This window comes from Calonectris borealis, chromosome 19, assembly GCF_964195595.1.
Source record: "Calonectris borealis chromosome 19, bCalBor7.hap1.2, whole genome shotgun sequence".
NCBI classification, from domain to species: domain Eukaryota; kingdom Metazoa; phylum Chordata; class Aves; order Procellariiformes; family Procellariidae; genus Calonectris; species Calonectris borealis.
Genome location: NC_134330.1, coordinates 9,175,179 through 9,201,450, shown reverse-complemented (window position 1 = coordinate 9,201,450; position 26,272 = coordinate 9,175,179). Strand labels below are relative to the sequence as shown.

Genomic DNA, 26,272 nt, shown 5'->3' with positions numbered 1-26,272 from the left:
CCCCGGGCAGGATTTACACCAAGGTGATGGGCTGAGTTTGCTTTCAAACAACCCGGCAAAGCCTTTCCCGGTTGTGCAATCCGGCAGTTTTACGGAGCACCGGAGCTGTGCGGCGGTGCCGGCTGTCAGCAGGGATGAAGCAGAGCAGCCGTCCCTCCGGGATGGGATCCTTCCAGCGCAGCCGGCCCTGGGAAAGGCAGCCAGTTAAAATAACAATTTATTCTGCCTGGTGTCTTGCAGGACGGTGGAAGGATCCCAGAGCTGCCCTGCCTGGGTTCCTGGTTTGTGTCACGGGAGGGGGGCTGCTCTCCCAGCTGGGGATATTTTAGGGTTTTTTTTACTCTTTTCACTACTTTCTTGAGCCCTTTTTCCTGCTTGTCGGCAAAATCCGGGAATTGGATGTGTCTCTTGTTTTGCCCATCCGTTTCCCCTTCCCTGCATACGGAAAAAGAAATTAAAGGCAGGGGGAAAAAAAAAAAAAAAGAGTTTACAACATAGAAATATGGCTCGAAGGAAGTTATTTGGAGCAGAAAGCTGAGCCCAGGCGTGATGCTCATCGTTATCCCCCACGGTGGGCACCGTGCCGTTACCCTTCCCGCATCACTTGGTGGCAGAAGCCTTTCCCATAAGGGAAATCTAATTTTATCCTAGAGAAGCTCCTGAAACGGTGGGGAAAATGGTATTTCAGTGTTCCCCTTGCAAGACGTTTGCTGTTGTGGGTCACACGCCGAGTCTGAGCGTGCACCGGAGTTTGCTTTGCCGTGCGCTGGCCTGGGAGAGTGTCGCCTCGTGCCTCAGTTTCCCCAAAAGCAGAGTTGCATGTGATACCTTAATACATGACAGAGAAACGCCGGCTGCTGTAGGGCTGTGCTGCTCCGGGGATTTTTGATCCTATTACAGCAGGAAAAACTCAAACATTTCCTTAAAGCAACCCCAATGCCACCCTGTCGCATTTTATTTGTTTGCTTTGGTCCGGAAAGCGGGACAGGGTCTCCTTGGGGACACAAAGGCTGTCGCAGAGTCCCGGGGCGGCAGGCTGTACCCGCGCTGCCTCGCTCGTGGGTGGCACCCGTATTTATTTACCTTTTCATCACCTGATTGCTGTGCCCTGCCATGTTGCAGGCGCCAGCCCGCGGGCTGCCAGCCCTGTTTGAGTTGGCAGGAGCTAGAGATTAACCTCTGGCTAAAATAGCCCGACGCCAGCCCCACGTCTGCCCAGGGTGGCCGGGCTTGTTGCGTGCCCTTAGAGCATCTCGTATCGATATTTTGTGGTGGAGCCAGGGCTGCCTGCGCTGCTCGATAACGCAGCGGGGAGCCTGCTTTTCTGCTGGTGGGAACGGTCCCGTTACCTCCAGGGGTTGCCACCAGGCATCCATCACCTTCTACTTTCTCGGCTCTGCTCTCCAAAGCTGCGATGCAGAAGAGCAGGAGCAGAGAAATTGCAGATACGCGTCCGCAAGCTCCAGGTTCCGCACCGGGGGAAAGCTCAGAAAGCTGAAAATTTACGGTGCAAGTGGGTGGCCCCGTTTTGGGGTATTTTGAGGAAGTGTTATCACTTTCTGCCCCTGATGCTGTTATTGCATTTGTCTTCTGGCCGTAGTGGGGAGCTTGGGCACAGAGCAGGATCTCTGTGCTGAGCTCTGAGCCACCCACTGAAGAAAGGGACTATTCAGGTGCCAGCCGGGAGTTTCCATTTCAGCCTGCCTGCGCTCACCGTGTTGTCCCAAGGGAATTGCGGATTTGGGCTTTTGCTGGTTCCCCTCCTCCGCGGCGGGTTTCCCGGCCGGGTGGGACATGGCAGCGCCGCAGCTCGGCGGAGCGGTGCCAGCTCTGCTGCCCTGCCCGGTGCCAACTCCCATAAAACTTGGTTTTTGGCGAGTGGCAAACCCTTTAATTTCTAGTGAGACTTTGGAAGGGAGAAGGGAAAGCTTCAACCCCAAAATGTTCCTGTTTTCTGGTGGCTTTGATTGATTCAGACCCAAAAATGTGAGTTTATTGTGACTTTCTGCCCTTTTTCTTTGGGTATTTGGTGCAAAATGGGCGCAGAGCTGCCACGTCAAGGGCGGTGGAGGGGGTCACTGATGGCAGGGGAGGTGCTTGGTTCTCAGGGTACTCAAAATTGGGGTTTTTTTGGGAGGTGCCTGCAGCAGCGTTGCTAATGTTTGGGGTTTGGTGACAGCGATGGCATAGTGTCACTCTGCCACCGGCGGTATTTCGGCTGGCTGCCCCACTGCACGTGTTTCCTCCTGAATTCACAGAAACCCATTTTCATGCTTTAATCAAGAGCTCATGCAAAGACCCCGCTCTGCAAAGGGCATCGCTGCGGCTCATTCATGCGAACCGAAGAGGACCGCTGTTTTGGGTGGCTGCTTGGGGTGGAAAGTCACCCCTGGGCACCCCGACAGAGCTGAGCCCTGCGGGAGCCCCAGCCGCCTCCCTCGGGGCACCCCGCCTGCCCCCAGCCCTCTCTCCTCGCACGTTCGCACCCTTAAAATGGAGCCTGGATGGAAATAGCAGCAGCAGATCTCTTCTACTTTTAATTTTGGTGGCTCTCTGGGCTGGGGAGAGGAAGCCGGGGGTGGAGAGGAGCCGGCTGCAAAAGGGAGAAGAGCCACTTTCCTTCTGACACGCTCTGCAGAGTGATTCGAAACGTTGAAGCCACTCCAAGATTGTATTTTTTTTTTTTGCTAGAAGAATAATTATAGGCGTTACGTACCGGTCTGTCTGCTCCTTGCGATGGCAGGGGATTGGAGTAGCCTTATCTAGGAGGGACGCGGGTTTAAAACAACTCGTAGTAAGTGTCTCTGTGAAGACCGGGGAGCTGATGCACTTTGAAGCGTAAAAACGTTCAGGCTTCTTGTTTTCACTGGTTCGTTCAGTGAAGGTGGGTTTGGTTTTGGGTTTTTTGGTTTTGTTGTGTTTTTTTTTTCTCTCATTTCTCTGAATGAGAATAGCTGATGGAAAACAGCCGAGCCGGTTTCACTTCCTACTGTCGCTCAGAGCTCTGCGCTGGGGGTGCTTGGAGACAACCCCGCGTTTGGTCCAGCGACGGGGCACCGAGCGTGTCTGCCTTGGGCCGATGCCTCTTGAACTTCAGCCGGTCCCTTATTCCCTCCAAAACCACAAGGAGTTGAAGGAACAGCTTGTTTTATTATCACCCCACGGGGCGCAGAAGTAGGTGGCAGACAGCGGAGGCTTTGGGACAGCTCTTCGGGAGGTTTCTGCCTGAATTTTTCCCTCGTTGGGAGGTTTGGGATTGGGGGGTTTCTGTCCAGTCCCCTCCTGCCCCGGAGCACCAAAGGATGGAGGCAGCGGGTACCCTGTCCTGGTGCCATGTCACCTCGGTGCTGGCACCCCGCTGTCCCTTGCGATGCCTTTGAGCCACCAGCACAGCCCTCCCCAGGGTTTGCCGATGCACGGCTCCGGCTTTGGTTCCTCCATCTCCAGCTCTGCGAATCCTGCATTTCCTTTTCCATTAGACAGCTGCAACGTCCGTATGTCCCACCTTGGCGGAGGTTTTGGTCCGGCTGCCAGCTCCCCTGGGAGGATTCACCCCAAATGCAGCAACAGCGGGTGCAAACAGAGACACCCACCCACGCCAGCACCCATCAGCAGCCAAAACCGGGGGGGGGGTGGTGTCACTCCTGAGCCCTCCCTGGGTGCAGGACCTTGCAGTCCCGGGCCAAACCTTGCCCCCGGCAGGGCCAGCGCATCCATGACTGCACGGGTGGGGAAGCAGGAGCGATGCCCTCGGTGGGTACCGGGGTATGTGCATTGCCCAGCGGCCGTGGGACCCTTGGGTCCACGCGGCGTGCGAAGGTAACGGTCACCCCACGGGGATGTGGGAGTCGCGGGGAGACCGTGGCGGGTGTGCGGGAGCCCTTGGGGTTTTTTCAGGTTGTGCAGGTGCCTGGGCTGGGGTTCGGCTGGGAGCAGCGTGGATGGAGGCTCTGCACCCGCCGGGGTGGATTCGGGAGGATGGCTTGGACCAGCTGAGCATCGGCTTTGGATTTCTTTCCTAGAGCATTGCAGGCTGTAAAGTACAACTGATTAATAGGAAACGTGGTCAGAAAGTTACAGTCCCCAGCGGGTCCGTATTGGGTTTCTGGCAGGGCGTTTTATGGGATGGTTGGACCTCTGTGTCCTGGATTTGGAGAGGGCAGCTCCTGAGGAGTGTTTTGTAGGCAGGCTGAGCGCAGGAATAAACGCTGCCGGAGCCGCGTGCAGCAGGGAAATGATGTTTCCCTGGTGCAGGGAGCGTCCAGTGCTGCTTACTTGGTGTCAGGCTGAGAAGTTCGATGACGAGCTCTCTTGATGGGGGAATACGGGCAGGACAAGTTGCATTTTGGGGTACTGAACGGACTGCTGGGGCGTAAGGGAAGGGATTGCTAGTCTGGGCCCAAATCGCCAATTAATCTTTTTATTTTTATCATTTTTTACTTCGTTATGCTTGCTGGGCCGCCGATGGAAACCTGCAGAGCTCCCTGCAGAAGAAGGTAAGTGGCGGGCTGGAGGGGAGGGCTTGAGTCTGGGTGGGGAGGGCTGGGGCCGGGGCTGCTGGAGGAGGGGTAGTCTTTGGGGTCTTTTAGTCCTGGTTTTAATCCCAGGGGAAGCTGGGCTGACAGCAGAGCTTTCCTCTGACAGCAAGGCTTCCAGCTGTGAATAGAAACACAGAGGTTTTTCTTTTCTGTCGTTAAAACCGGACATAGTAAAACCAGGCCAATGCCAGAAGTGAAGGTGTTTAATATTGGAGAGAAAAATGCCCCATTGCAGTGCTGGATGTCCCCGCCAGTGCCCACGGCCGACGGGCGCTGGAGCAGCTCTGCTCTTGGTCTTGGTGGCCTCAGTGGTCTGTATTACCTGTCTTCTGGGTTTTTTTGAGCACTGACTGTGCTTGGCTTCGTGTTTTCCCACCAGGAAAGTCCCTCTGGGAGTTGGTGCTGGAGCAGTTTGAAGATCTCCTCGTCCGCATCCTTTTGATGGCAGCTTTTCTGTCATTCGTAAGTACCCCAGGCTGGGGGACGGGCACCTTCCAGGGCACGTACGGACCCGGGTGGCAGCCCAATAGCAAAGGAGGCAGAGGAAGGCACATGTTGGATGAAGGAGATGTACAGCAGTGCGGTGGTTTTCTAGGGCATAGTGACAATATCATTGGATCTACTTAAAAGACGAGACTGAAGGCTTTTTAAGTAATGCTGATCCACCCAAAAGCGATATCGAACAACTACCTGGGCTTCTTTCTAATGCCCCAAGACTGTACCAGAAAAGGGCCATGGAAACGTTCAGTCCTGGGCACGTTTTGGGTGGGACGGGTGGTGGCCCTGGGCACCGTGGAGGGTTAGGGGGAGGGTTTGGAGAGGGCGAGCGCGGAGCTCCAGCGAGAGTGGGGTTGCAATGGAGCTGCCAAAGGCAGGTGAGGGCTGCCCAAAGCTTTCAGTCCTGGGATCCACAGTTTTTTGTCACGGTCTGCAGACCCTACCTGAGGTAGCGCAGGTCCTTTGGACGTGCCTCTTACCTCATTGCAAGATTTTTATCAACAAAGTTTCCTATGTTTTTAGGTTAGAAGGTCCCTTTGTTACTACCTCTTTTAGCTTCCCTCTTAAAGCCATTATATGTTTTCCCTTCGTCATTCTTCACGCTCTCAGCTTTCCTGCCCCCCGTACTTGCCGTCATGGCCCGGGTCTGGGCTGAGGTCTGTGCTCAGGCTCTTCACTGCGGTAGGACCCAAACAGCCTATCTGCAAGTCCCTCCTCTGATTTGAATTCTTACTGATTGCTTTTCAATGCCGTGTTTCATCCAGTAAAACATGCCTTGCGCCTCACCTTGCATAGGCGGTTAAAACAGAAAGGGAAAGTTTTTTTCTTTATTCTTTATCTTTGTTTTTGCCGTGGATATTTTTGGATGTATTAAGTGTCAGCAGGACCAGATCCGTGTCAGGATCCGCTGAAACGGAGGACAATGTCTCTGACATGGAGATGTGCACGTCCACAGTGCAGATACATTCCTGGTGTAATGGCCAAGCCGTGTATCCTCAGGGAACTGGGAGGTGCTGGGAGCTGGGATGTCCCGGCACCACCTCCCTGCGTGCCCGGAGAGGCTGCCAGGACATCGCACGGCTTGCTTTTTCTTGGCCGGAGCAGTGGGTGATGGTGATGAGAGGTGATAGGAGTGCGTCAGGCGCCTGAAGCCGACTCAGAAACTCCCCGTATCGCCTTCACCTCCGTTGGGGTGCAGGCAGCGGGGCGGGCACCTGCCTAAAGCGCGCGCATCTACGAATGCAGGCAAAGACGGGGCCAGGAGCGTTTCCAAACCCTGTGCCCTCCGCGGAGTGAAGTCTCCTTCCCGGAGCCCTTCTGCTGCTGCGTGGAAGCGTTCACATTTTCGATTAAAAATGAAAATCCAATCTGTTATTTAATTATTAATATTTTTTTTTCCCCTCCCTCTGGCTGAGCGGGACTGGCAGCGTTGCGGCTGCCCGCGAGGGAGGTGGCTCCTGCCTGCTCTTCGCTGCCTTCCCGTCCTGCCCACGGGGCCGGGAGGGTTCGGAGAGCCCGGGCTGGTGATGCCCAAGCTGGTGACGCTCGGGCAGGTTTCGGGTACGGCTGGGCGCGGGGCATATAGCTTTCCTTTGCCGATGTGTGGGGCAGGGTTAATGCTCGCTGACAAAATACGCCTCCCATTGTCATTGTCGTGGTTTAACCCCAGCCGGCAGCTCAGCCTCACCCAGCCGCTCGCTCACCCCTGCCATGGGATGGGGGAGAGAATCAGAAGGGTAAAAGTGAGAAAACTCATGGGTTGAGATAAAGACAGTTTAACAGGTAAAGCAAAAGCCGCGCGCACAAGCAAAGCAAAACAAGGAATCCATTCACTCCTTCCCATCGGCAGGCAGGAGCTCAGCCATCTCCAGGACAGCAGGGCTCCGTCTCGCGTGACTTGGGAAGACAAACGCCATCACTCCGAACATCCCCCCTCCTTCTTCTTTCCCCAGCTTTATATACTGAGCATGACGCCATATGGTATGGAATACCCCGTTGGCCAGTTGGGTCAGCTGTCCTGGCCATGCTCCCTCCCAGCTTCTCGTGCACCCGGCAGAGTGTGGGACTGAAAAGTCCTTGACTAGCGTAAGCACTCCTGAGCAACAACTGAACCATCAGTCTGTTATCAACGTTATTCTCATATTAAATCCAAAACACGGCACTATACCAACTACTAGGAAGAAAACTAACTCTATCCCAGCTGAAACCAGGACAGTCATGCAGCAGGAAAATGTGACGTTACGTTCGGGTAATGTCAGAGAGCTGCTTAGGGTTGGGTTTTCCTTGTGTTTAGCAGGGCGTGAAGCCCAGCCCAGGCTGGAGCTGCCAGCGTGGTGCCTTCAGGGTGTCCCTGCTGCCATCCAGCCTTTACTTGCCCGGATGGTGTTACTGCTCATCTTCAAACAGTTCCTTCTTCAGTGGCTCTTCTCCCGCCTTCGCCGGCGGAGAGGCCGCATCCCTATGCGCCTTTCCCCGGGAGAAGCCGGGATTCACCCCCAGCACCTCCTGCGAGCACAGAGCAGCTTCTGCTCCCCAGGGCGTGCAGGCAAAGCCAGCCGGCAGCGGGTGCATCACCAGGCTCGGTGAGCTGGCACCCGCGAGCGCTGCTGACCTCCTCCACGCTTAGTAATGCTGAGAGGTGATGTGGGATCCCCTAAACTCAAGGTCCATGTGATTAGCAAAGCTGCCTTTACGGGTGGCACTGAGTAATTGCGATATGAACCCCTCTGTACTTGCACTCCATGGTGCCTTGGAAGCGCTCATCGTCAACGGCACCTCGCTCCCCGATTGCTGATTTGAGCCTTATTTGTGGTGCCCGGGTACTGAGCTGTTGGCTCAGTTTTGCCCAAAATTTACCTTGGGAGCAGTTCTGCATGAGGAGATGTTTCCCAGTTAGCTACTGGAGAAATACTTATTTTTTGAGTGTTCTCAGGGTGTTTGGCAGTGGGATGGCAAAGCCAAATCTCGTGTCCCCTCCTTTTGGATACGACTCGTGGGCAGATAAGGAGGGAGGCTGGTCCCTTGCGAGGTTCAATACATTCCCGAAACAACACAGAGCGACCCGTTTGCTGGTGAATTCGCAGAGCTGTTGCAACCTGCTTGATGGCCGAGTCTGCCGCGGCAGCTCTGCTAATCGGTAAAGCAGGCGTGAACCCCTGGGTCAGAGGTCCTGTGCGCCAGCGCCTCACCGCAGAGCAGGGAGGTGTTGCTGTGTTGACACAGCGCAGGTGGACAAGCAGTTAAATGGAGTGAAAATATTTGTGTGTGTGAGTGTGGGTGCTGCATTTGTAGCATGGTATGGGGTCTTTGTGGGATGGAGAGGGGGCTCGGCGGTAAGAAGCCAGAAGGTCAGTCCCTGCTGTGCTCCAGCCCTGCTCATTTGATGCATTGGGTTATCCCCAGCAAAAGAGTGGAGGCATCTGCAGTGGGATATGGCAAGTCCACTCCTTAACCAAGCCGCATGGGTCTGGCCACCACTCTGGGTTGTCTTCTCTCCAGCAAACACCATGTGTTGGTTGGCTCTCGTTTTGATCTTTCTTCTTAAAATTTTGGCTCTTGTGGTTTCAACCACATTGTGATCCTTCTCTTCTCTTGCCTACCAGATCCTGGCCTGGTTTGAAGAAGGAGAGGAGACCACGACGGCATTCGTGGAGCCCATCGTCATTATTATGATCCTGATCGCCAACGCCGTGGTGGGCGTGTGGCAGGTAAGTCACAGCCCCCCCCGCCTGCCCCACAGGTCTCTGCTCCACGTGGCTGAGATGCTTCATTTGAAGGTCTGGTTGCTTCTTGCCGTTGGAAACCTCATTTCTCAAAGGTTCAATTTTCGTGTTGCCCTGTGCCCCAGCGCGGATGCTCGGTTGTTGGCTGCCTCTTGGCTCCTTCCTTCAATCTTTCTTTGGCAACTTTTGCAGTTTGGAGTTTAGGATCTTGCACTAATTTGCCATCCAGGCAGACGCTGCTTGTCTCCTGGCCATGGCCAAATGTGTTTTCCGAGGGAAGCTTTTTGCCCTCTCCATCAGAAAGCCGCTGTGGCTGCTGCCCCTCGCCTTGCTGTATCCCTCCTGGGGGATGAACAAATGCCTCAGCCAGCGATGCTTCTCTTCTTAGGCCATTTCTTTATCTGCAGCTTGATCTGAGGTGGGGCTGCTGGATGGGGAAAAATACATCTGGGTGGGATATGCTGCTTCCCAAACCCAGAACGAGAAAACCAAGCCCAAAGGTCCATGCAGTGTCCAGGACCTGATGTGATTTAAGCCAGCGGGGACCATTTCAGAGCAGCTGAAGAAGACGCGGCACTTGCCCCATCCACGGTGCAAACGGACGCCAAAGCCAGGGCTGGGGTTTGGGTGCTCCTGTCTCCGCAGTGGGTGGGGAAGGAGCCTGCCGGCCCGAGCAACCCCACCGCCGGCAGCTCTGCTCCTCCTCTGCTTGCAGGAGAGAAATGCCGAGAGCGCCATCGAAGCCTTGAAGGAATACGAGCCCGAGATGGGGAAGGTGATCCGCGCCGACCGCAGCGGGGTGCAGCGGATCCGCGCCCGGGACATTGTCCCCGGGGACATCGTGGAGGTGGCAGGTAGGGTGCCATCACCCCAGGGCACGGGGTGGGACGGGGAGGTGGTGCTGGCCAGGGGGGGCTTCGGTGGTGGGCACCCCGTGGTCCTGGTGGCGGGAGGGCTCTGCCGCGGCGTGTGGGTGCGTCTCCTCCGGAGGCACGGCCGCCAAGTCGCCTCGTTGTTGTACACTTGAGATCTTAGTTTCTCTTTTCAAATCCAGAGAGGTGAAATGATTTGGGCCAAAGTTGGGGCTCATCAGCCAGCCGAGGCTGCGCCCCGAGCGTAGGGCGGTAGAGAACAGCAGAAAAGGGAAAAAAAAAAAAAAAGTCTATATTTCTGACGCAGGTTTTGTGTCTCGGGAGGGTTTCCCTGTTTTCTGGAAGAACTGGAAGAACTTTTAAATTTCCGCCCAGATTCCCTCTCTCTGGAAGCAGTTCCCCCACGCGCAGCCCCCGGACAAGGCGCGGGTGAAGGGCCGGTGCTGGGTGCCGCACCGGCGGTGCCAGGCGAGGGCTGCCGCCAGCGTGGGGGGGGTTCAACGCTGCAGGCAGCGACGCTGGTCCTGCCTGCGTGGGCAGGCTTCCTTGGTAACCGGGGTTTGTTATTCGGGGAGGGCGAGAGGCAGAGAGGACCGGCTGCAGGGTGGTTTTTGCCTCCCCGGTTGGGTTGTCGTCCCCCCCCAGCCCTTCTGTCGGGGTTTTGCATTCAGGGAAGGATGCCTGGGGGTCTCCTGCCTGCCCCACCAGAGCTAAAGAGGCTGCATTTCAATTATCCCATTTTGTTTGTTCGTTAAACAATGCCGTAAACCCCCAGAGCCGCAAAACTAATCCTCTCCTTTCCTCCTCGTGGCCCTGCTAGTGGAAACATGCTGCAATCCCTCCCGCGCCCAGCCAGCTCGCTGTTATTTATGTCTTCCAGTTGGGCTTCAGCTGGAAGATGAACATAAAAATAATGCAGGGAGGATCAAGCGGAGGAGCGCCGGCCAGATCCTCAGCTGGGTGAGCTGGTGGCGCTCCCAAGCCAGCTCTGGCAATGTACTCCAGCTGCTGACCTGGCCTTTAATTAAATTAATTAATTATTAATTAATTAAATTCTGCTGTCTTTCCCCAAATTAAGTGCTCGCTGCCTGCCCGTCAGCGGCCGAATATTACTTTTTAATGACACGATCAGCACCACGACTGAGAGAGCTGAACTCTCCTCTGGAGGGATTTGCAAATTATTAGCAAATTAATTAGGAAATTGTGGGTTTAGGAGGCTATAGCAAGTGGCGGGGTTGCTGCCAGGCTGCCTGCTAGGAAAGTGCACCAGGAGCAATAGCTTTGAACATGCAGTGGACATCCAGGTGACATCCTGGGGACGGCAGAGACAGCGCGGGCGGGAGGGACTGGCTTCTGTTTGCATGTGCAAATGCAATAAATTTGGCAGCAGGGAGCAGAAAACCTGCTACGCTGAGACAGGAGGTTGCAAGTTGGCGAGGCGTTTAAACCCAGCTGATTTTTGCCCTTTTGTAAGAAGGCGATCCAGGCGGGTCCTCGTGCAGGCAGCTGCCCAGGGATTAAATTCGGCTGCAGCGCCAGCTTTCTGCCTTGCCCAAAAAGCGCGGGCAGGGCATTGCTCCATCAGGTGCTGCGCCACCCGCCCGCTCCCGCTTTGCTCGGGCAGCGTTGCCTCTCGTTTTCCTCTCTTTCGCTTGGCTTTAGGCACGGGGGAGACTTGCAGTGCTTGGGTGATCAGCTGCCGGGTCCGTACGTCTGTCCTGCGCCGTGCGCGTCTCTTGGGATGCTGTCGCGCTATCCACCCTTGAGCGGATGCTACCCCTGTGGCACCAGGGCTCGGCGCTGGCTCTAGATGCTGGCAACGAGATTTTTTTCATCTGCAGGTTGAGCTGATGTTTGCAAACCCTCTCTGCCTTTCCCAGGGGGGGAAGAGGAGCTCTTTGCTCCCTTTAAGGTGCTCCAGCTCCCTCAAGCAGCTGCAAAGTCTGAAGGAAGCATTTGGGGGGGGGTCTGTAAGTCCCTGTGCTTAGTACCCCCCAGCTCAGCCCCCCAAAACCGGGTGCGATGGGGAGCGGGGCAGGTCTGGCCGGACGGCAGATGTTGCACGCCGCATCCAAGAGTTCTCGTATCTGCAGCTGGAATAAATGGCTGAGCGGTGGAGCGGTGCCAGCCTCCCTCCCGCTGCGCTCGGGGGGGGTTTTACGAGCCCCGGGAGGAAGCGCTCGTTAAAGTCTGGGATCTGAGACGATCGTTAGCGGCCAAGCCGGCAGTGTTGTGTAACGTGATGTAAGGCGCTTTGAGCCAAGGCGCTCTCTGCCTCAATATTTCCGAAGCGCCGGAGCGCGGTTGCGTCCAGCCGATAAGGGAGCAGGAGGAAGAGCCGGGAGGAAGAAACTCAACGGTAAAAGCAGTTTTAAGTGGGTTTTTTAAGGAAGCACATGCGCCTCGGTGGGTGTCAGTTGATGGGGCTGCTCGCACCCGTAACCACCGTGTCGTGCCAGGAGACCCACGGACGGCTGTTTGTCTCGGCCACGAAAGCTCTTCCAGCGTCAACGGCTTCCAGTCGGCCCACGGAGCCCTGAAACGGGGGGCTAAGGGTGGCATTGGGTGGCTCAGACCGCTTCAAAATGGGGATGTTTTGGGGTTTTCGCAGGGAAGAGGCAAGATGGGGGTGCTGTGGGGGTTTTGCAGGGAAGAGGAGCGCCGGGGACGTGGCGGGGCGGGCGACGCGGGGCAGCAGGCAGGGCCACGCCGGGCTTTGGCTGGAGGGCAAATGCTGCCCCGAGCACCGCGCGCCTGCGCCTCTAACTGCGGCGGCTCCGCTCCAAAAAGAAGAGAAAAGGTAAAGAAGAGAAAAGGTACCTGCCCGCTCGCTGGCAGGAGGAGGGGTGCGGGTGCTCGCTGCTTGCGATGGGTAAGGGGGTCCCAGCCGCGGCGGAGGAGCGCATGTCACTGTGGAGGTGCAGCCGGGGCGGGTGGGACCTGGGGGCTTGCTGGGAGCCCACTGGGGTCTCTGCTCACCCGGCTGCCCCGTGCAGAGCTCCTGCCTTTGCTGCTTGTCCTGGCAACCCTGGCTCGAACCGCAGTTAGTTTTGCTCGTCTGGCAGCCGGGGAAGGTGACGGGCAGGGCTGGCAGGCAGGTCACCCGCCCCAGCAGCATCCATGTGGACGGGGCAGCGCTCGCTCCTGCCGAATTTTGCACAGGGAGGTGATGCTCGAAACATGCGGTTGGTGCGTGGGAAAGGGTGGAGGGCGCCTGGCACAGCACCAGTAACCCCCTCGGCCTCGGTGCTGCTGCCCACTCCCCGGGCTGGCTGCTTTTGTGCAAGGGAATCCCCTAAAATTAGAAATTCCTCAAGGTCCCATCACTGCGCTGCCCGACGTCTGATTCCAACTGATGGCGCCTCTTTCCAGCTTTCTTTTTTTGTCTTGTAAATTACAGACATACAAAATTAAGCTTGAAATGCGGAAAGGAGGCATCCCGGGGCAGGACCCTGGTTTACCACGGGCTGGACCCCTCGTTGCTGCAGGCTGGGCGCTGCCGAGCGCCCACACCGCGTAGGGACGTGGTGATTCTCAGCAAAAGCCAGTCCCTGTCCTGTATTATTATTCTTGAAATAGAAAATGAGGGGAACCGAGGTGCAAACCGGTGGCCCCAAGCCCTGGGGCAGAGCCCGGCTGTGCTGGCGCGTTCAGGGTTTGCCGTCTCCCCTTCCCTGGGGCGGCGGGTGCTGCCGGTCCCGCCTGACGGAGCTGCTCTGCTCTTGCCCTTGTAGTTGGCGACAAGGTGCCGGCGGACATCCGGATCATCGAAATCCGGTCCACCACCCTGCGGGTCGACCAGTCCATCCTCACAGGTGCGTGCAGGCGTGGTGGGGTGGAGGCGGCTGCTGAAGGCAGAGCTTTCCCTTTGCCATCTGTCCCAAAGCAAATTTTGGGGCTGACACTGGGCTAAATGCTTTGCCGGGGTGGGAAATGGGTAGGAGAATGAGGTTGAGGACTTGGGGAGGTCCCAGCATCATCTAAAAGTCAGGGCATAGGTGAGATGTGCCCGGTGCTTGGGCATCTCTCCTGCAAAACGCAAGCATGGGGCTTTCCTGTGCCAGACGGGGGGTTCCACGAGGGGCTCTCGGTCCCTGCCCATGCTCCCCCCGTGCAGCCGTCGCACGACGGCCGCTGCTGCACGAGGCCTCACAACTTCAAGGAGAGGTGACAATATTTGGGGCTTTTTTTTAAGCACTGGAAAAGCCCTTAAAGCTGATAATCTGGGATATTTCAAAAATTCTCTCTGTGTTGTCAGGGAAGGCCGGTGAATGATCAGCCGACAAAAAGGGCTTCCAGTATCTCAGCTCTCGTGCATGATTTTATAAAGGCATCGAGTTAGGAGATGGCAGCAGGGAAGGAAAAGCAATCATCAGAAACAAAGTTAAAAACACAGGGAAAGGAGCCCAGTCTCCTTGAAAAGTGGCTTTACATTAACTTAGTTCTCCAAGGGCAAAAGGAGATGCAGCAAAAGGGCAAATCTGCAAAGAACGAAATATAAACCTTCAGCAGAAGGGCTTTTTGGGCACCTTTCCTATTGTGCTGCCCTACGAACCCCATCTGACCGTGCAAACCTGCGCTGGAAGCCAGCGGGCTCCCTGGCCGGGGGATTTGGCCCCATCCCGTTGGGCTGTACGGGAGCTCGTGGCCACTAGCCATCCACACAGGTCATCCTTCTGCAGCCCTCATCTTCGGAGCGCCTTGGCCCAGCTCTGACATCCCCATGATGGATGTTTTGATGGTTTGGTGGCAAAGTGCTGCTTTAGAAAGCCATGGGGGGGTGATGCAGGCTCATAACAGCATTGAGTGGAGGCTGGAGAGGAAACATGGGTGGTTCATCTCCCCCCTCTTGTCTCGGCAGGGGAGTCTGTGTCGGTGATCAAACATGCTGACCCCATCCCTGACCCCCGGGCTGTCAACCAGGACAAGAAGAACATGCTTTTCTCCGTAAGTCCCTGACGCCTGTCCCCACTTCTCCTGTGGTTTTCCAAAGAGCCGCCCAGTGAAGACACTGATGGACGCAGGAGATCTCCAAGTGGTGAAAGGGAATGCATGCATGAGAGAGACCCGAACCCATAAAAAGAGCCCCAAATCCATAAAAATGAGGACCTGCTTCCACGGGATTTCATTTGGACCGTGGCACATGGCGCCCTTAAATGCCTTGGGCAATCTCAGGGGGTTTTCCATCAAGTAAGATGCATTATGGATGGGGAAAAGGTTTGTGGTTGAGCCTGGAGCTATTCCAGATTTGGGTTTCCTCCTTGCTCATGCTCTTCTCGGGCAGAAGTCAAGTCCTCGAGGGGCGAGAGAGCTCTCAGGAGGGTCTCCTGCTGCTTTAGGGTGGATTTATATGAAGTTCCAGGATGTCTCATTTTCCCCTTAACCAAGATCTCATGTTCTCCTTTCACAACAAGAACCTATTTCCCCGCTCAGGCCGAGATGTTTCATGCCCACATATCCACTCTGGCCCCTTTCTTCCCTCCAAGGGCACCAACATCGCCGCTGGGAAGGCCGTAGGGGTTGTCATTGCGACAGGGGTGTACACCGAGATCGGGCAGATCCGAAACCAGATGGTGGAGACAGAGCCCGAGAAGACCCCCTTGCAGCAGAAGCTGGACGAGTTCAGCCAGCAGCTCTCCAAAGTGATTTTCCTGGTGTGCATCGCCGTCTGGGTCATCAACGTCAGCCACTTCAGCGACCCTGTCCATGGGGGCTCCTGGTTTCGGGGGGCCATCTACTATTTCAAGATTTCGGTGGCACTGGCGGTGGCTGCCATTCCCGAGGGCCTCCCGGCCGTCATCACCACCTGCCTGGCGCTGGGCACGCGCCGCATGGCCAAGAAGAACGCCATCGTCCGGAGCCTGCCCTCGGTGGAGACCCTGGGCTGTACCTCTGTCATCTGCTCCGACAAGACCGGCACCCTCACCACCAACCAGATGTCCGTCTGCCGGGTGAGTGCCGGGGGTGTTTTGGGTTTCGGGGTGCAGGGGGGATGCTCTGTAAGCCCCCGAGCACTCGGCATCGCTCCATCCCCATCCTGGGCTGACGGGCTTTGCTGTCCTCACCAGACTTGTTTCATATTAGGAGTTTGAAGGTGCATGGAAGATGGTTGATAGGAAGCCCTGAGCTTCCCCGCTGCCCGACCAGGGTCGTTAAGGTTTATGGCTTCTCTTGGCACGGTTGTAATTAGAAAACTGACTTTTATGAGCACACCAGGTTGGAGGTACCATGTTGCAGACTTATTTCAGGGCTCCCTCTCCAGAGAGCATTTCTTCCTGCTGGGATGCGGCATTGAGGTAGAGCTCCTGGAGAAGCCGATGCAATCAGCCTCTTTTGCAATTTTGCCCATTTTTCCCGTTTTTAACCAAACCAGTGAGAAATCCTAGACCACGCAAAATTACGAAACCTGGACCTGTGAGGCCAAAACTTGGAGGGTCGGTGCAACGCGTGGGTCCAGCTGGCCGTGATGAACTCGTGCAGAAATCTAGGGGTTAAGAGAAGATGCCCGTGACCTGGTGAAACGGTGCTTCGGTTACCCGTCCTCGCCTGGCGGGAGGTCTGCCATCCGCAGTTGTGTGCAGCTGGGCTCGGACCAAAAAGCACTTCTGAAGGAGGGAGCCCTGGGGTGGTTTGGTGGAGAGGTCGAAGGCTCCTGGTCTACCAAAGAGCTCTGGCCCCGCGTGCCTGACCGTACGGGGAGGTGACTTGTTAGGAACGCCTGGACCATCCGAGTAATTCTCAGTTTCCCCATTAATCCTCAGGAAAGCTTTTTTTCATGGCCTTGGCGTGTCGGTTTTATAGGAGAACCTTGGAAAATGTGTTGCTGTGGGGAAAAATGGACCTGGCCACCGTCCCTCCTCTCTGACACTTGGGTAGCGTGGTGGGAAGCTGTGACCGTGCTGCAAGCTGGCCATGGGCTTTGGCCACTGGTTTGCTCAGCACAAACTACAGATGACTGGAAATGTCTGATATTTCTGCTCTGTAAATGATTTAAAACGAGACACCGCTGGAAGGAGGCAGGGACCAGGCTGCCCATATCTTGCACGAAGAGAAGGTTCTCACCAGCCCTTCCCGAAAAGCAGCCCAGGGGACACCAGCAGGTCCTGCCCCGGGGCTGCGGGGACGTGGCCGGCTCGTGTCGCGTTTGCCATCCCTCCGGTTTCTGGTGCTGAGCCCATGGTGATGGTGCGGGTGGGTGCCAGAAACGCGGCTCTGCCGGGATGGGGCAATGCCTCCTGCTTATCAGCCGGGCGTTCCCAGGCACGTGCTCACACCGCTTCCGTATTAATACCGGGGATTATTTTTATGGGCTGATTTTCATGCCAGGACAATGGCGAATTTGTTCCTACCTCCTCAATTTTGGTGGTTTTCATTTTTGGGCTGTTGGGCCAAAATGGCCGAAGCACATCCACTCTGGGGAGCCGCAGCAGTGCGGAGCTCGGAGCGGCGCGTGCCGCCCCGGCCGAACCGCGGGAGACCGCCGATTTTCTGCCCCAGGGATGCAGGGAAGTGAGTAAAGGGTGACCCCGGCGTTTGGGGTCTCTCTAGCTCTGCAGACTGCAGAAGGAGAGGTGGGACATGATCACGCTTCCCCAAACCGCTTCCTACTGGAGGATCTGCTGCTTGAACTGGGGCAGCGGTGCCACCGGCTCCCGCGGTGTGGTGCGGTCGGGAGAGGCAGGATTCGCCATGCTGAGACAGGGAGAGGGCGGGAAGGGGACGGAGTGGGGCAGCAGCACTCGTGAGGTTTTAACTTCAATCAGCCCTAACTTGGCCCAAGTTAAAATTTGCAAAGCAGCACATTTGAAAGAAAAGAGAAAAAAAAAAAAAAATTTCAATTCAAAATTCCATGTATCCTCCACCCCCTCTCCCCGCAACCCCCTATCCGATATCCGAATCCTGACGCCCAGGGCGTGATACCGAGAGCCAGGCTGGCCTCAGGACACACAGACACGGCTGTTAATGTTTAACGGACAGGGATTCCCGCGTTGACGCAGGCAGTACGGAGGCTGCCGGCAGCTCTGCCGAGCGGCGGGTGGGTAAATATTTGCGCTGGGCGGCCGTTGGCGTGTCCTGGACGTGCTCCTGCACCGAGCAGCCGGCTCAGCTACGGCGGTGCAAAAGCCACGAGAGCCTATCGATAACCTGGAAAAATGTATTAATTGAGTGCGATTTAATTAACGCACACATTTAACTTGGGTGAGCGCAGCTGCTTGGCCACAGGGTATGGTGCCGAGCAGTGCTTGCTTTTTTACATCTCGCTGCCGAGCTGTGAAGCGACCTTGGAAAGGCTTCGAGTCTGTTTTAAAACTCTCAGCTCTTTTTTTAAGGGCTGCGCCGCCGGCTCGGGGTCCCGCTGGGCGCCCAGGGCTCGTGGCCAGGGTGCCGGCTGAGCCAGCTCAGCAGGACACGTATGGATGCCGTACGGTCAGCGGGGGCGAAGCGGTGCCCCCCGAACGCTCGTGGGCGTTAAGTGCCCACTGAAGGGACCTCGTCCATCTGGGGTGGCCGAGACTTCGGTGCTTTTGCTCTGGCCTCGAGTGCACCAGAGGTTACAGCTCTTCAGAACGCAGGAGAGCCACAAACCCACTGAGTAAATCAGGTTAAACCTGTGATTTGTGTCGCTCGCCTTACGGTCAACTGGGGGGTCTCGGAGACCACCATCTCACCCAGCCCACGGTGCGGAGCAACCAGGGACAGCCTTCTCCCAGCCATTAAATAACCGTGCAGATGGGAGCGATGGGAGTCTGGCAGGGGGAGAGGCATGACAGCTCTGCTCTTGCGCATTTAAATCAGTCTCCTAGAAGTTGCAGCACCCTTTTATGCACCGTAATTTAATTTTCCAGGAGCACGAGGGTGGCTTTTGAAAGTCGGGACCCGAAGCGGAGATGCGAGTGCGGGCTCGGGGCTGCTGCTGCGTGGGGCAGAGTGGGACGGGGCTGGAGATGCTGGGACCCCGTGTCTGGGAGAGGCGGGTGGCTGGTGACGGGTGGCTGTCTCCGAGATGGCTGATGTTTTGGGGAAAAACAGCAGAAAGGGGTTTATTTTCAATAAACCTGTACAAAGTTGAACCTGAACATGAGCCAGCAGTGTCTGAACGTGAGCCAGCAGTGTGCCCAGGTGGCCAAGAAGGCCAACGGCATCCTGGCCTGTATCAGAACTGGTGTGGCCAGCAGGAGCAGGGAGGTGATGGTGCCCTGTACTTGGCACTGGTGAGGCCGCACCTCGAATCCTGTGTTCAGTTTTGGGCCCCTCATTACAAGAAGGACATGGAGGTGCTGGAGCGTGTCCAGAGGAGGGCAACGAAGCTGGTGAAGGGCCTGGAGCACAAGTCTGATGGGGAGCGGCTGAGGGAACTGGGGTTGTTTAGCCTGGAGAAGAGGAGGCTGAGGGGAGACCTCATCGCGCTCTACAACTACCTGAAAGGAGGTTGTAGTGAGGTGGGGGTTGGTCTCTTCTGCCAAGTAACAGCGATAGGACGAGAGGAGATGGCCTCAAGTTGTGCCAAGGGAGGTTTAGATTGGACATTAGGAGAAATTTCTTCACTGAAAGAGTGGTCAGGCCTTGGAACAGGCTGCCCAGGGAAGTGGTGGAGTCACCATCCCTGGAGGTATTTAAAAGATGTGTAGATGAGGCGCTTAGGGACATGGTGTAGTGGGCATGGTGGTGTTGGGTTGACGGTTGGACTCGATGATCTTTGAGGTCTTTTCCAACCTTAATGATTCTGTGATTCTAAGTTTTTACAATGTGCAGACTCCCGTCCCCGGTGCAGCCGCCCCGGAGCTGCGCGGGCGCTATTTGCTTTTTAATCTCCAGGATGCTGTGCCTTGATTCAGCACTTTTGTCCGTCTAAACCAGTCACTAATTAATGGGAGACCCTGCTGGGGTTTCCCTTGCTGTGGCCAAGCCGCCGGCTATGGCGGTTGCCGGTGGGTGCCCGTCGGCCGGGGCCGCTTCCAGCGCAGGAGGAAAATGATGCTGATCCATGGGCTGATTGACGGGTGGATGACTGATGATTACAGCCTCTTCCAATTCCAGACAGCAACCCTATCTTGTCTGCCTTTTGATGAGTAATTCAAAGATACTACAGAAAATACAGAAATGTGGAGACGGATCCTTCGCATCTCTCCTCCCCGTCAGCCTGGGCTGCCCCGGGGACGGTGCCGCTGCGAGTGCCCTTTGCTTTCTAAAAATAGCCGCTGGCAGCCGCCGGCTGCGCGATGCAGCGCCGGGGCCCGGCGAGGTCTGCGGGGCAGGAGGAGCAGGCTGCGCTCTTCAGGAGCACGTAGTAACCTTTTCCTTTCCATCTCTCTGTTGCATTAAAACCCCAAATCGCCGGCGTGGTTGTAGAAGGGTGAAGGGCATGGCGGGGGTGAGCAGGGGGGGGTGAGCAGGGGGGTGCTGGGTGCTGGAGCCGGTGTTCAGTGGGCAGTGCAAGAGGTCGGGCGAGCATCTCTCTTCGGCAGCCTCCCCAAACCGCCCAGCCGAGCTGCGGCGCGCAGCTTTGCCACCTCCTTCTGTTCTTCCTGTTATTATTTATATTATTTTTTGTGATGGGAACTTTACTTAGCCTCTTTATGGATTAAGACACAGCTATTTCCACTGCCTGCAAACCCGTCCCCTTTTCAGCCTGGAAATCTGCCGAAATATCGCGCCAAAAACCTGCGAACACCTTTGCGATCCCCCGGCCGCCCCCTCGCTCTGCCAGTCACGCGAGCTGGGAGCAGGCAGGAAATTTGATATAACCTCTGGTTGCTGGGGGTTACGCAGCACCTTTTTAAATAGGCATGGAAAAATAAAGGGCCTGGAATGATTTTTCCCCTCCCCCCCCCCCTTTTCCTTTTTTAATAAGAAAGTTGCTGTTGTGAAAGTAGTAATTGTTTTGTAGCCGTGAGCGTTTGAAAACAAACGGGCCTGTATCAGGCAAAACCACCAGTGGCTGGGGTGGATGCTTTCAGATTTTTTAATAAATAAGAGTCCGGCTGGCATTTCTGAGCACAGGAGTCCATTTTCTGAAGAGATCAGGAGATTTTTGAGCAACCTGATCTAGTTGAAGTTGTCCCTGCCCATGGCAGGGGGGTTGGACTAGATGACCTTTAAAGGTCCTTTCCAACCCAAACTATTCCATGGTTCTATGATTTTGGCTCTCTGGAAGGCCAATGGCATTGGCCATCTCAAAAAGAGATGAAGGCTGCTCGCCCTTCGAAGGTCCCTTCTGGTGTTGCAGAAGCCTCCCCTTTGGGAAATTTCAGCCCCACTTCGCCTCCGTTCCTGGAGTCCGTCATCTCGGGGCAATTCCGTCGCCGAAGAAGACGCGATGTGGTTTGGCTCTCTATCGAGGTCCTTCACGCATCAGGGTTTGCGGCTCCTGCCAGAGGAGCTCAGTGCCTCAGCGCAGGGTCCGGGATGTCCCGAGTCTCTTCTGCAACCCTTTGGCTTGTGATTTCCTTCGAAACCCTTCGGGGCTGCTGAGGGACCTCGAGGATGGGCTTTGGGAGAGGAGCTGAGGGCAATAGCCCAGCAAACGGGGTATCTGCAAACAGCTATGGAGCTGTGGGGAGGCTGCTTTGGGCTCAGAAGTATTTACATAGGAGACATACGCTTTGAACCGCCTGCTTTGATTTGCCCAAACCTGTAAAATACGGAGGGGAGAAAACCCGCCGAGGTGTCCTGGTGCTAAACCTGCCGTAACGTGCTTCTCCGAGCTTGACCTTTTTTCCTTGGCTTGGCCCTAAGCCTGCACCTGGGGATACTGGGCTGCATGGGGAGGTCTCACACCCACCACCCAGTGTGGCTGCACTGGTGGGGTGTCCTTGTATTATTAACAATAATTAATAATAGTAAATTAACCTCTGTTTGTTGCCGGAGGAAGCGCGGAGGGAAGAGAAGTGGATGGTACCCAGAGCCGTTGCATCTCTGGTGCTGAGCGATGCCTCCCGGTTTCTCCCGAGGAACCTCTCAAATGAACAGAGGAAAATAAATAGGGAAAATAAATGATTTGAGACAGGGTGGAGAGGGAAAGTTGTCTCTGCACCCACTTTCTGGAGCCATCAAGCAGGTCTGTAGAGCTGAGGGCATCGCTTTCCTCCTGGCTGCTCCCCGCAGGAGCTTGCGGCCGGGGAAACGCATTCGCCAAACCAATTTTGTTTATTTATTTATTATGTTACTTTTTGGCTTCAGCGCGGGTCGTACATAATGATTAAACAGAAACGAGCGTCGCCAAACTGTCGCCCTGGCTGGAGTCGGGCACGGCTCTTGCTGCCGCTGGAGCTGCCCTGAAGGGTGGGCTGGGCAAGGGGGGATTGGGGGAGCTTGGGGAAAAGGGGGGGTTTTACTGTATTTTTGGGTTTTTGGTTTTGTTGCTCTCACTATAGCAGCAAGAGAGAAACGACGGAGTTCGAAAGGCAAAAAATCACTAAAAATAGAGCGTGTGGGACTTAGACGGCTCCCTGGGGCTTTATTACCGAGCTGCCACGCTGCCAGTGCCCGGAGCCGAGCTGCGATCCCGGTTACGCGCAAGGCGAGCCGGTGGCCGAGAGCCGGCTGGAGAAGGGCGGCAGGGGCAGCCCCGTCCCGCAGCTCCTGGCTGGTCAGATCCTGCCCTGCGGAGGCTTTCCAGGGCAGCCGGGGCAGGAGCAGAAACCCGGACCTGGCTCCTTCTCTGCTCCAAACAAAACATAGGCACCTTCTTAGGAACTGGCTCGGCATCGCTCCTCTCCGATGGAAAAAAAGAGCTGGAGGAGGTGAACATGAAAAAGAGCTGGAAGGATTCGGGGACGGCCGGGAGCGGTGGGCGACCAGGGAGGGGGCTGAGCCCGGTGCCGGCGGGGCCATCACTGGGACGGTACCGATGGGTGGATCTCCGGGCTGGGCACGTGGGTTATACTTATATATATTTTATATATAAAAAATCGCTGCCTAATGCTCTATCTCCATCTTTCCCCCTCGCAGATGTTCATTATGGAGAAGGTGGAGGGTGCCCAGTGCAGCCTGCACGAGTTCAGCATCACCGGCTCCACCTACGCCCCCGAGGGACAGATGTGAGTCTGGGTCCCCGGGGGTGGTCCTGAGCACGGTCGGGGGGAGGCGGGAGGGTCGAGCTCATGGTCACGGCTGGGGGACCCCAGGCTCACCCCACGAGCTGGGGAGAAAGGGGGGGTTCTCTGCAGAGGTTGGCAGCCACGCAATGGAGATACCCGCCGGGCGCTGGTTTTTGGCCACGCTGGGCTTGCAAGCGTCGGGTGGCTGCCCTTCGCTTTCGGTGGGAGCCAGGGCAATTGTTTCACCGTCCTTCGTCGCCGGCTCCTGCCCGACATCATGTGGGGGGCACGCGCCCCGGCTCTGCCTGCCGCCCTCCCGCTGCTCAGCAAAGGGGCTCCCGCGCGCTCGGCTCTCCCTTCGTTAGCAATCCCGATAAAACGAGCCCGCTTTGAACCAGAGATGTGTGGGAATAGCGATGAAGGAGGCTTTTCGCAGTACGTGCTCTTTCTCCAAATTTCTGAAGCCTGTGCGTTTTCGGTATCGCTCGGCAACTATTGCCCCCGCCCCAAGCAGGACCCGGGGCCGGCAGCTTGCCCGGGATGGAGATGTGCGGAGGGACTTGCAAACGGCTGCAAACCCCGGCAGGAACGTGCTCCCCGAGCCCCGCGTCCTCGGCAGGGACGGCCGAGACGGCTGCTGAGCCCGGGGCACGATCCTCCTGACGGCAGGAGGCGTTTCGGGGGAGCCGTGGGCTTTGCTGAGCTGCAACTGAGGGCGGGGAGTGGAAGCCAGGGGCTTTTCCCTGGTGTTTTATTACACACACGGGGTTTTCTGCTATTGTGTTTGTTTTTTCCCCCTCCTTTGAGAGGAGGCGATGCTCCCCAGCGTGGGGAAGGTCTGGGAAGGAGGAAGATGAGAAGCTCAGCCGGTGGTTGGAGCCCTCGCCGCTCCCCTTCGCTTTGCTGTGTGATCCCGGGCACGTTCTTCACCGCGGTCCCTTCTGCTCATCTGTGGAGAGACAATAATTCATCCCAGCCTCAGACTTAATTTCATGAATATTTATAGAGCCAATTTGATCCTCGGCTAGGAATCTCCATTAAAAAGCGAGCCAGGTCATAAGCTGGTATCAATCAGTGCGTTTCAATTAAGCGAGGAGAACTGAGGAGCTGAACTCGTGTCTGCTAACCTCTGAAGCTGCCGTGTCCCCTCTCCTCCGGGGCCTGCCTGTGGTGAGGCTCTGCATTGCTCTGCAGCAATTCACGTTGCTTTTGAGCTTTGTTTCAGCCCCGCGCGTCGAGGGGGATGCGAGGGCTCGCTTAGATGTCATGGGGAGAAACCCCCCCCATTCCCCCGGGGCTGGTGGGACTGAAGTGCTTGGAGGACTCGGCGGCTTTGCTTTAGCCTGGTCGTGGTGTGGGGGATGTTACGTGCTTGGCCTCGGGTTTGCTCGTGTCCCCACACAGCACCCAGCCAGCAGCGCCTTTGCTGACGCCTTTCCCGGCGCGCGGATCTCGCCCGGCTCCGTGCAGGGACAGCCGACGATGCGGACGTATCCCCCCATCCCTTCCCAGCACTATCCAGGGGATCACACGCTGCAAAAGCCATCCCCGGTATTTCCACCTTCCCAAACATCAAAACCTGGCCCAGGGTGTCTGCAGGCTCCCTCCTCCACCCGCTGCCTTCCCCCTGCCCCCTGCCCGGGGCTGGGCAGCATCCCCCGGGCCCGAGGCAGCGGCTCTCCCCTGCCCGCTCGCAGCCCGGCGCCGCTTCTTGTCCCTCAGCAAAAACAGATTTTTCAGATTTTCTTGGCCGCTCCCTGTTTTCCGCTCCTGAGCTGTAACAAGGGCTCCAAAATGTTCTTTCCATTGGGAACCAGCAGTGGAATAAACTGATCCTAATAAATGCCTGACAAATTATTTTTCCAGCAAGCAGATGACCGGCTGGGCTTGTACAGCTCTAACCTGCAGTTACCTCTCCTGGAGCCGGGATAATTTTTTATTTCCCCTGAAAACCACCGCTGCCATTTCTGCCACCGGGCAAGAAGCAACATCTGGCTTGACTGGGGTGGTCGGGGCTGCTCCTTTCCAGCGACGTTTGCGCTCCTTTACGTAGCAAAGGCCACAGTTCGCCGCGTGCTTATGAACGGCCACAGCAATGCAGTTGTTAAATTTGTCTGCCGCTCTTAAACGCTCCCTTTGGCTCTCCGGAGCACGAAGCAGCATCACGGGGAGGAGAAGGGACTTGCTGCCGGTCCTACAGCTCCTCTGGATCCCCGGCAACTGGAAACCCCTGGGGGAGTGAACGTTAACTTGAATTTCTTTACTCCTTTTCTCGTCCCTCATCTTCATCATCAGCCTTTTGACAGCCCCTGCGTTCAGGTCCAATGCTCTTCTGCGCTCCCCTGCAGCCCCCTTTATTCTGGGGCACTTCCAGAGTTTATTTGTGATATTTTATTTGCAACTACTCCCGCCCCATTTGGTAAAGCACAGAATGCAAACCCAAGTGTTTATTGCCAAGCCCGGGGCTTTAACCGGGCTCTTTCTCCCTCTTTTCAGAAAAGTTTACAAGGGATATATAGGAGAAGCTAAGTATTATTCGAACGTGTAACCTGGTGAAGTGTAAGGCTTTGGGGGTTGTTTTCTCCCCGCAGCCTGAAGGACGAGCAGCCGGTGCAGTGCGGGCAGTACGACGGGCTGGTGGAGCTGGCCACCATCTGCGCCCTCTGCAACGACTCCTCGCTGGACTACAACGAGGTGCGGGGGGCACTGGGGCTGGCGGGGGGGGGGGCACCGGCGATGCTCTTCCCTTCGCTGCGGGCCCCTTCGCAGCGGAGGTTTGTCCTTTGGGATCCCCTGCCTTGGCTTCAGCCCATCCCAAGTCAATGCTCTGGAAGCCCCGGGATGGTGCAGAGGGCAACGGCATCCTTGGTCGGAGCAGCAGGTAGGGGATGTGCTCTAAAGCTTAAGCTCCTTTTTATTTTTTTCTGTCCTCTAGTCCAAAAAAGTCTACGAGAAAGTGGGGGAAGCCACTGAAACAGCCCTGACGTGTCTGGTGGAGAAGATGAACGTCTTCAACACCGACACCAGCAAACTCTCCAAGGTGGAGCGAGCCAACGCCTGCAATTCGGTGAGTGGGGGGGAGGCCCCTGTGAGCTCCGGTGCCGGGGGACGGGAGGGAGAGGAGGGCTTTGGGACGACTGTTATTTGAGCAATAACCACTTGCAATGATCTAAGGGACTGATCTGCCACGAGGATGCAATTTCCTGGCTCGCAGGGGGCTGAGCTGTTTGTTGCAGATAGTGCAGTGACCCCGGGGGGGGCTGGTGCCGCGGCCGTGGGGACTAACCTGGGTCCCCATGGAGCTTCGGAGCGGGTGATCCCCGAGGCTCAAACTCAGCCCAGTCCTTGCTCAGCCAGGAGAGATCCCCTTGGTGACGGGCAGAGCTCCAGCTGCAGATGAGGAGGTTTGGAGTTTTGTAGCTTCGCAGCGAATCTCTTGGGTGCCCAGTTTGCACTGAACAGCCGTCCTCCGTAGCGTGAACCAAACCCCAGTCCCCAGAGCCTGAACAAGGCTCGCTCTTTGGAAACATCTATTTTTGATGTGAAAATATCCCCTGCTGGCTATTCCCCTACTCCAGCTCTCCAGTGTCTCCCCGTCCTCC

The 26,272-nt window shown here is 56.4% G+C and overlaps 1 protein-coding gene across 2 annotated transcripts in view; it reads left to right on the top strand.

Moving 5' to 3' along the window:
• The window catches only part of ATP2A3 (ATPase sarcoplasmic/endoplasmic reticulum Ca2+ transporting 3), a 56,107-nt gene that overhangs the window by 15,750 nt on the left and 14,085 nt on the right, over positions 1 to 26,272 (top strand). For both annotated transcript variants that reach the window (XM_075168964.1, XM_075168963.1), the window contains exons 2-11: positions 4,479 to 4,496; positions 4,918 to 5,000; positions 8,639 to 8,743; positions 9,474 to 9,612; positions 13,365 to 13,445; positions 14,492 to 14,577; positions 15,117 to 15,581; positions 22,582 to 22,670; positions 25,262 to 25,364; positions 25,606 to 25,737. In XM_075168964.1, the coding sequence (XP_075025065.1) occupies positions 4,479 to 4,496; positions 4,918 to 5,000; positions 8,639 to 8,743; positions 9,474 to 9,612; positions 13,365 to 13,445; positions 14,492 to 14,577; positions 15,117 to 15,581; positions 22,582 to 22,670; positions 25,262 to 25,364; positions 25,606 to 25,737 (1,301 nt within the window). The remainder of the gene's footprint in view (positions 1 to 4,478; positions 4,497 to 4,917; positions 5,001 to 8,638; positions 8,744 to 9,473; positions 9,613 to 13,364; positions 13,446 to 14,491; positions 14,578 to 15,116; positions 15,582 to 22,581; positions 22,671 to 25,261; positions 25,365 to 25,605; positions 25,738 to 26,272) is intronic.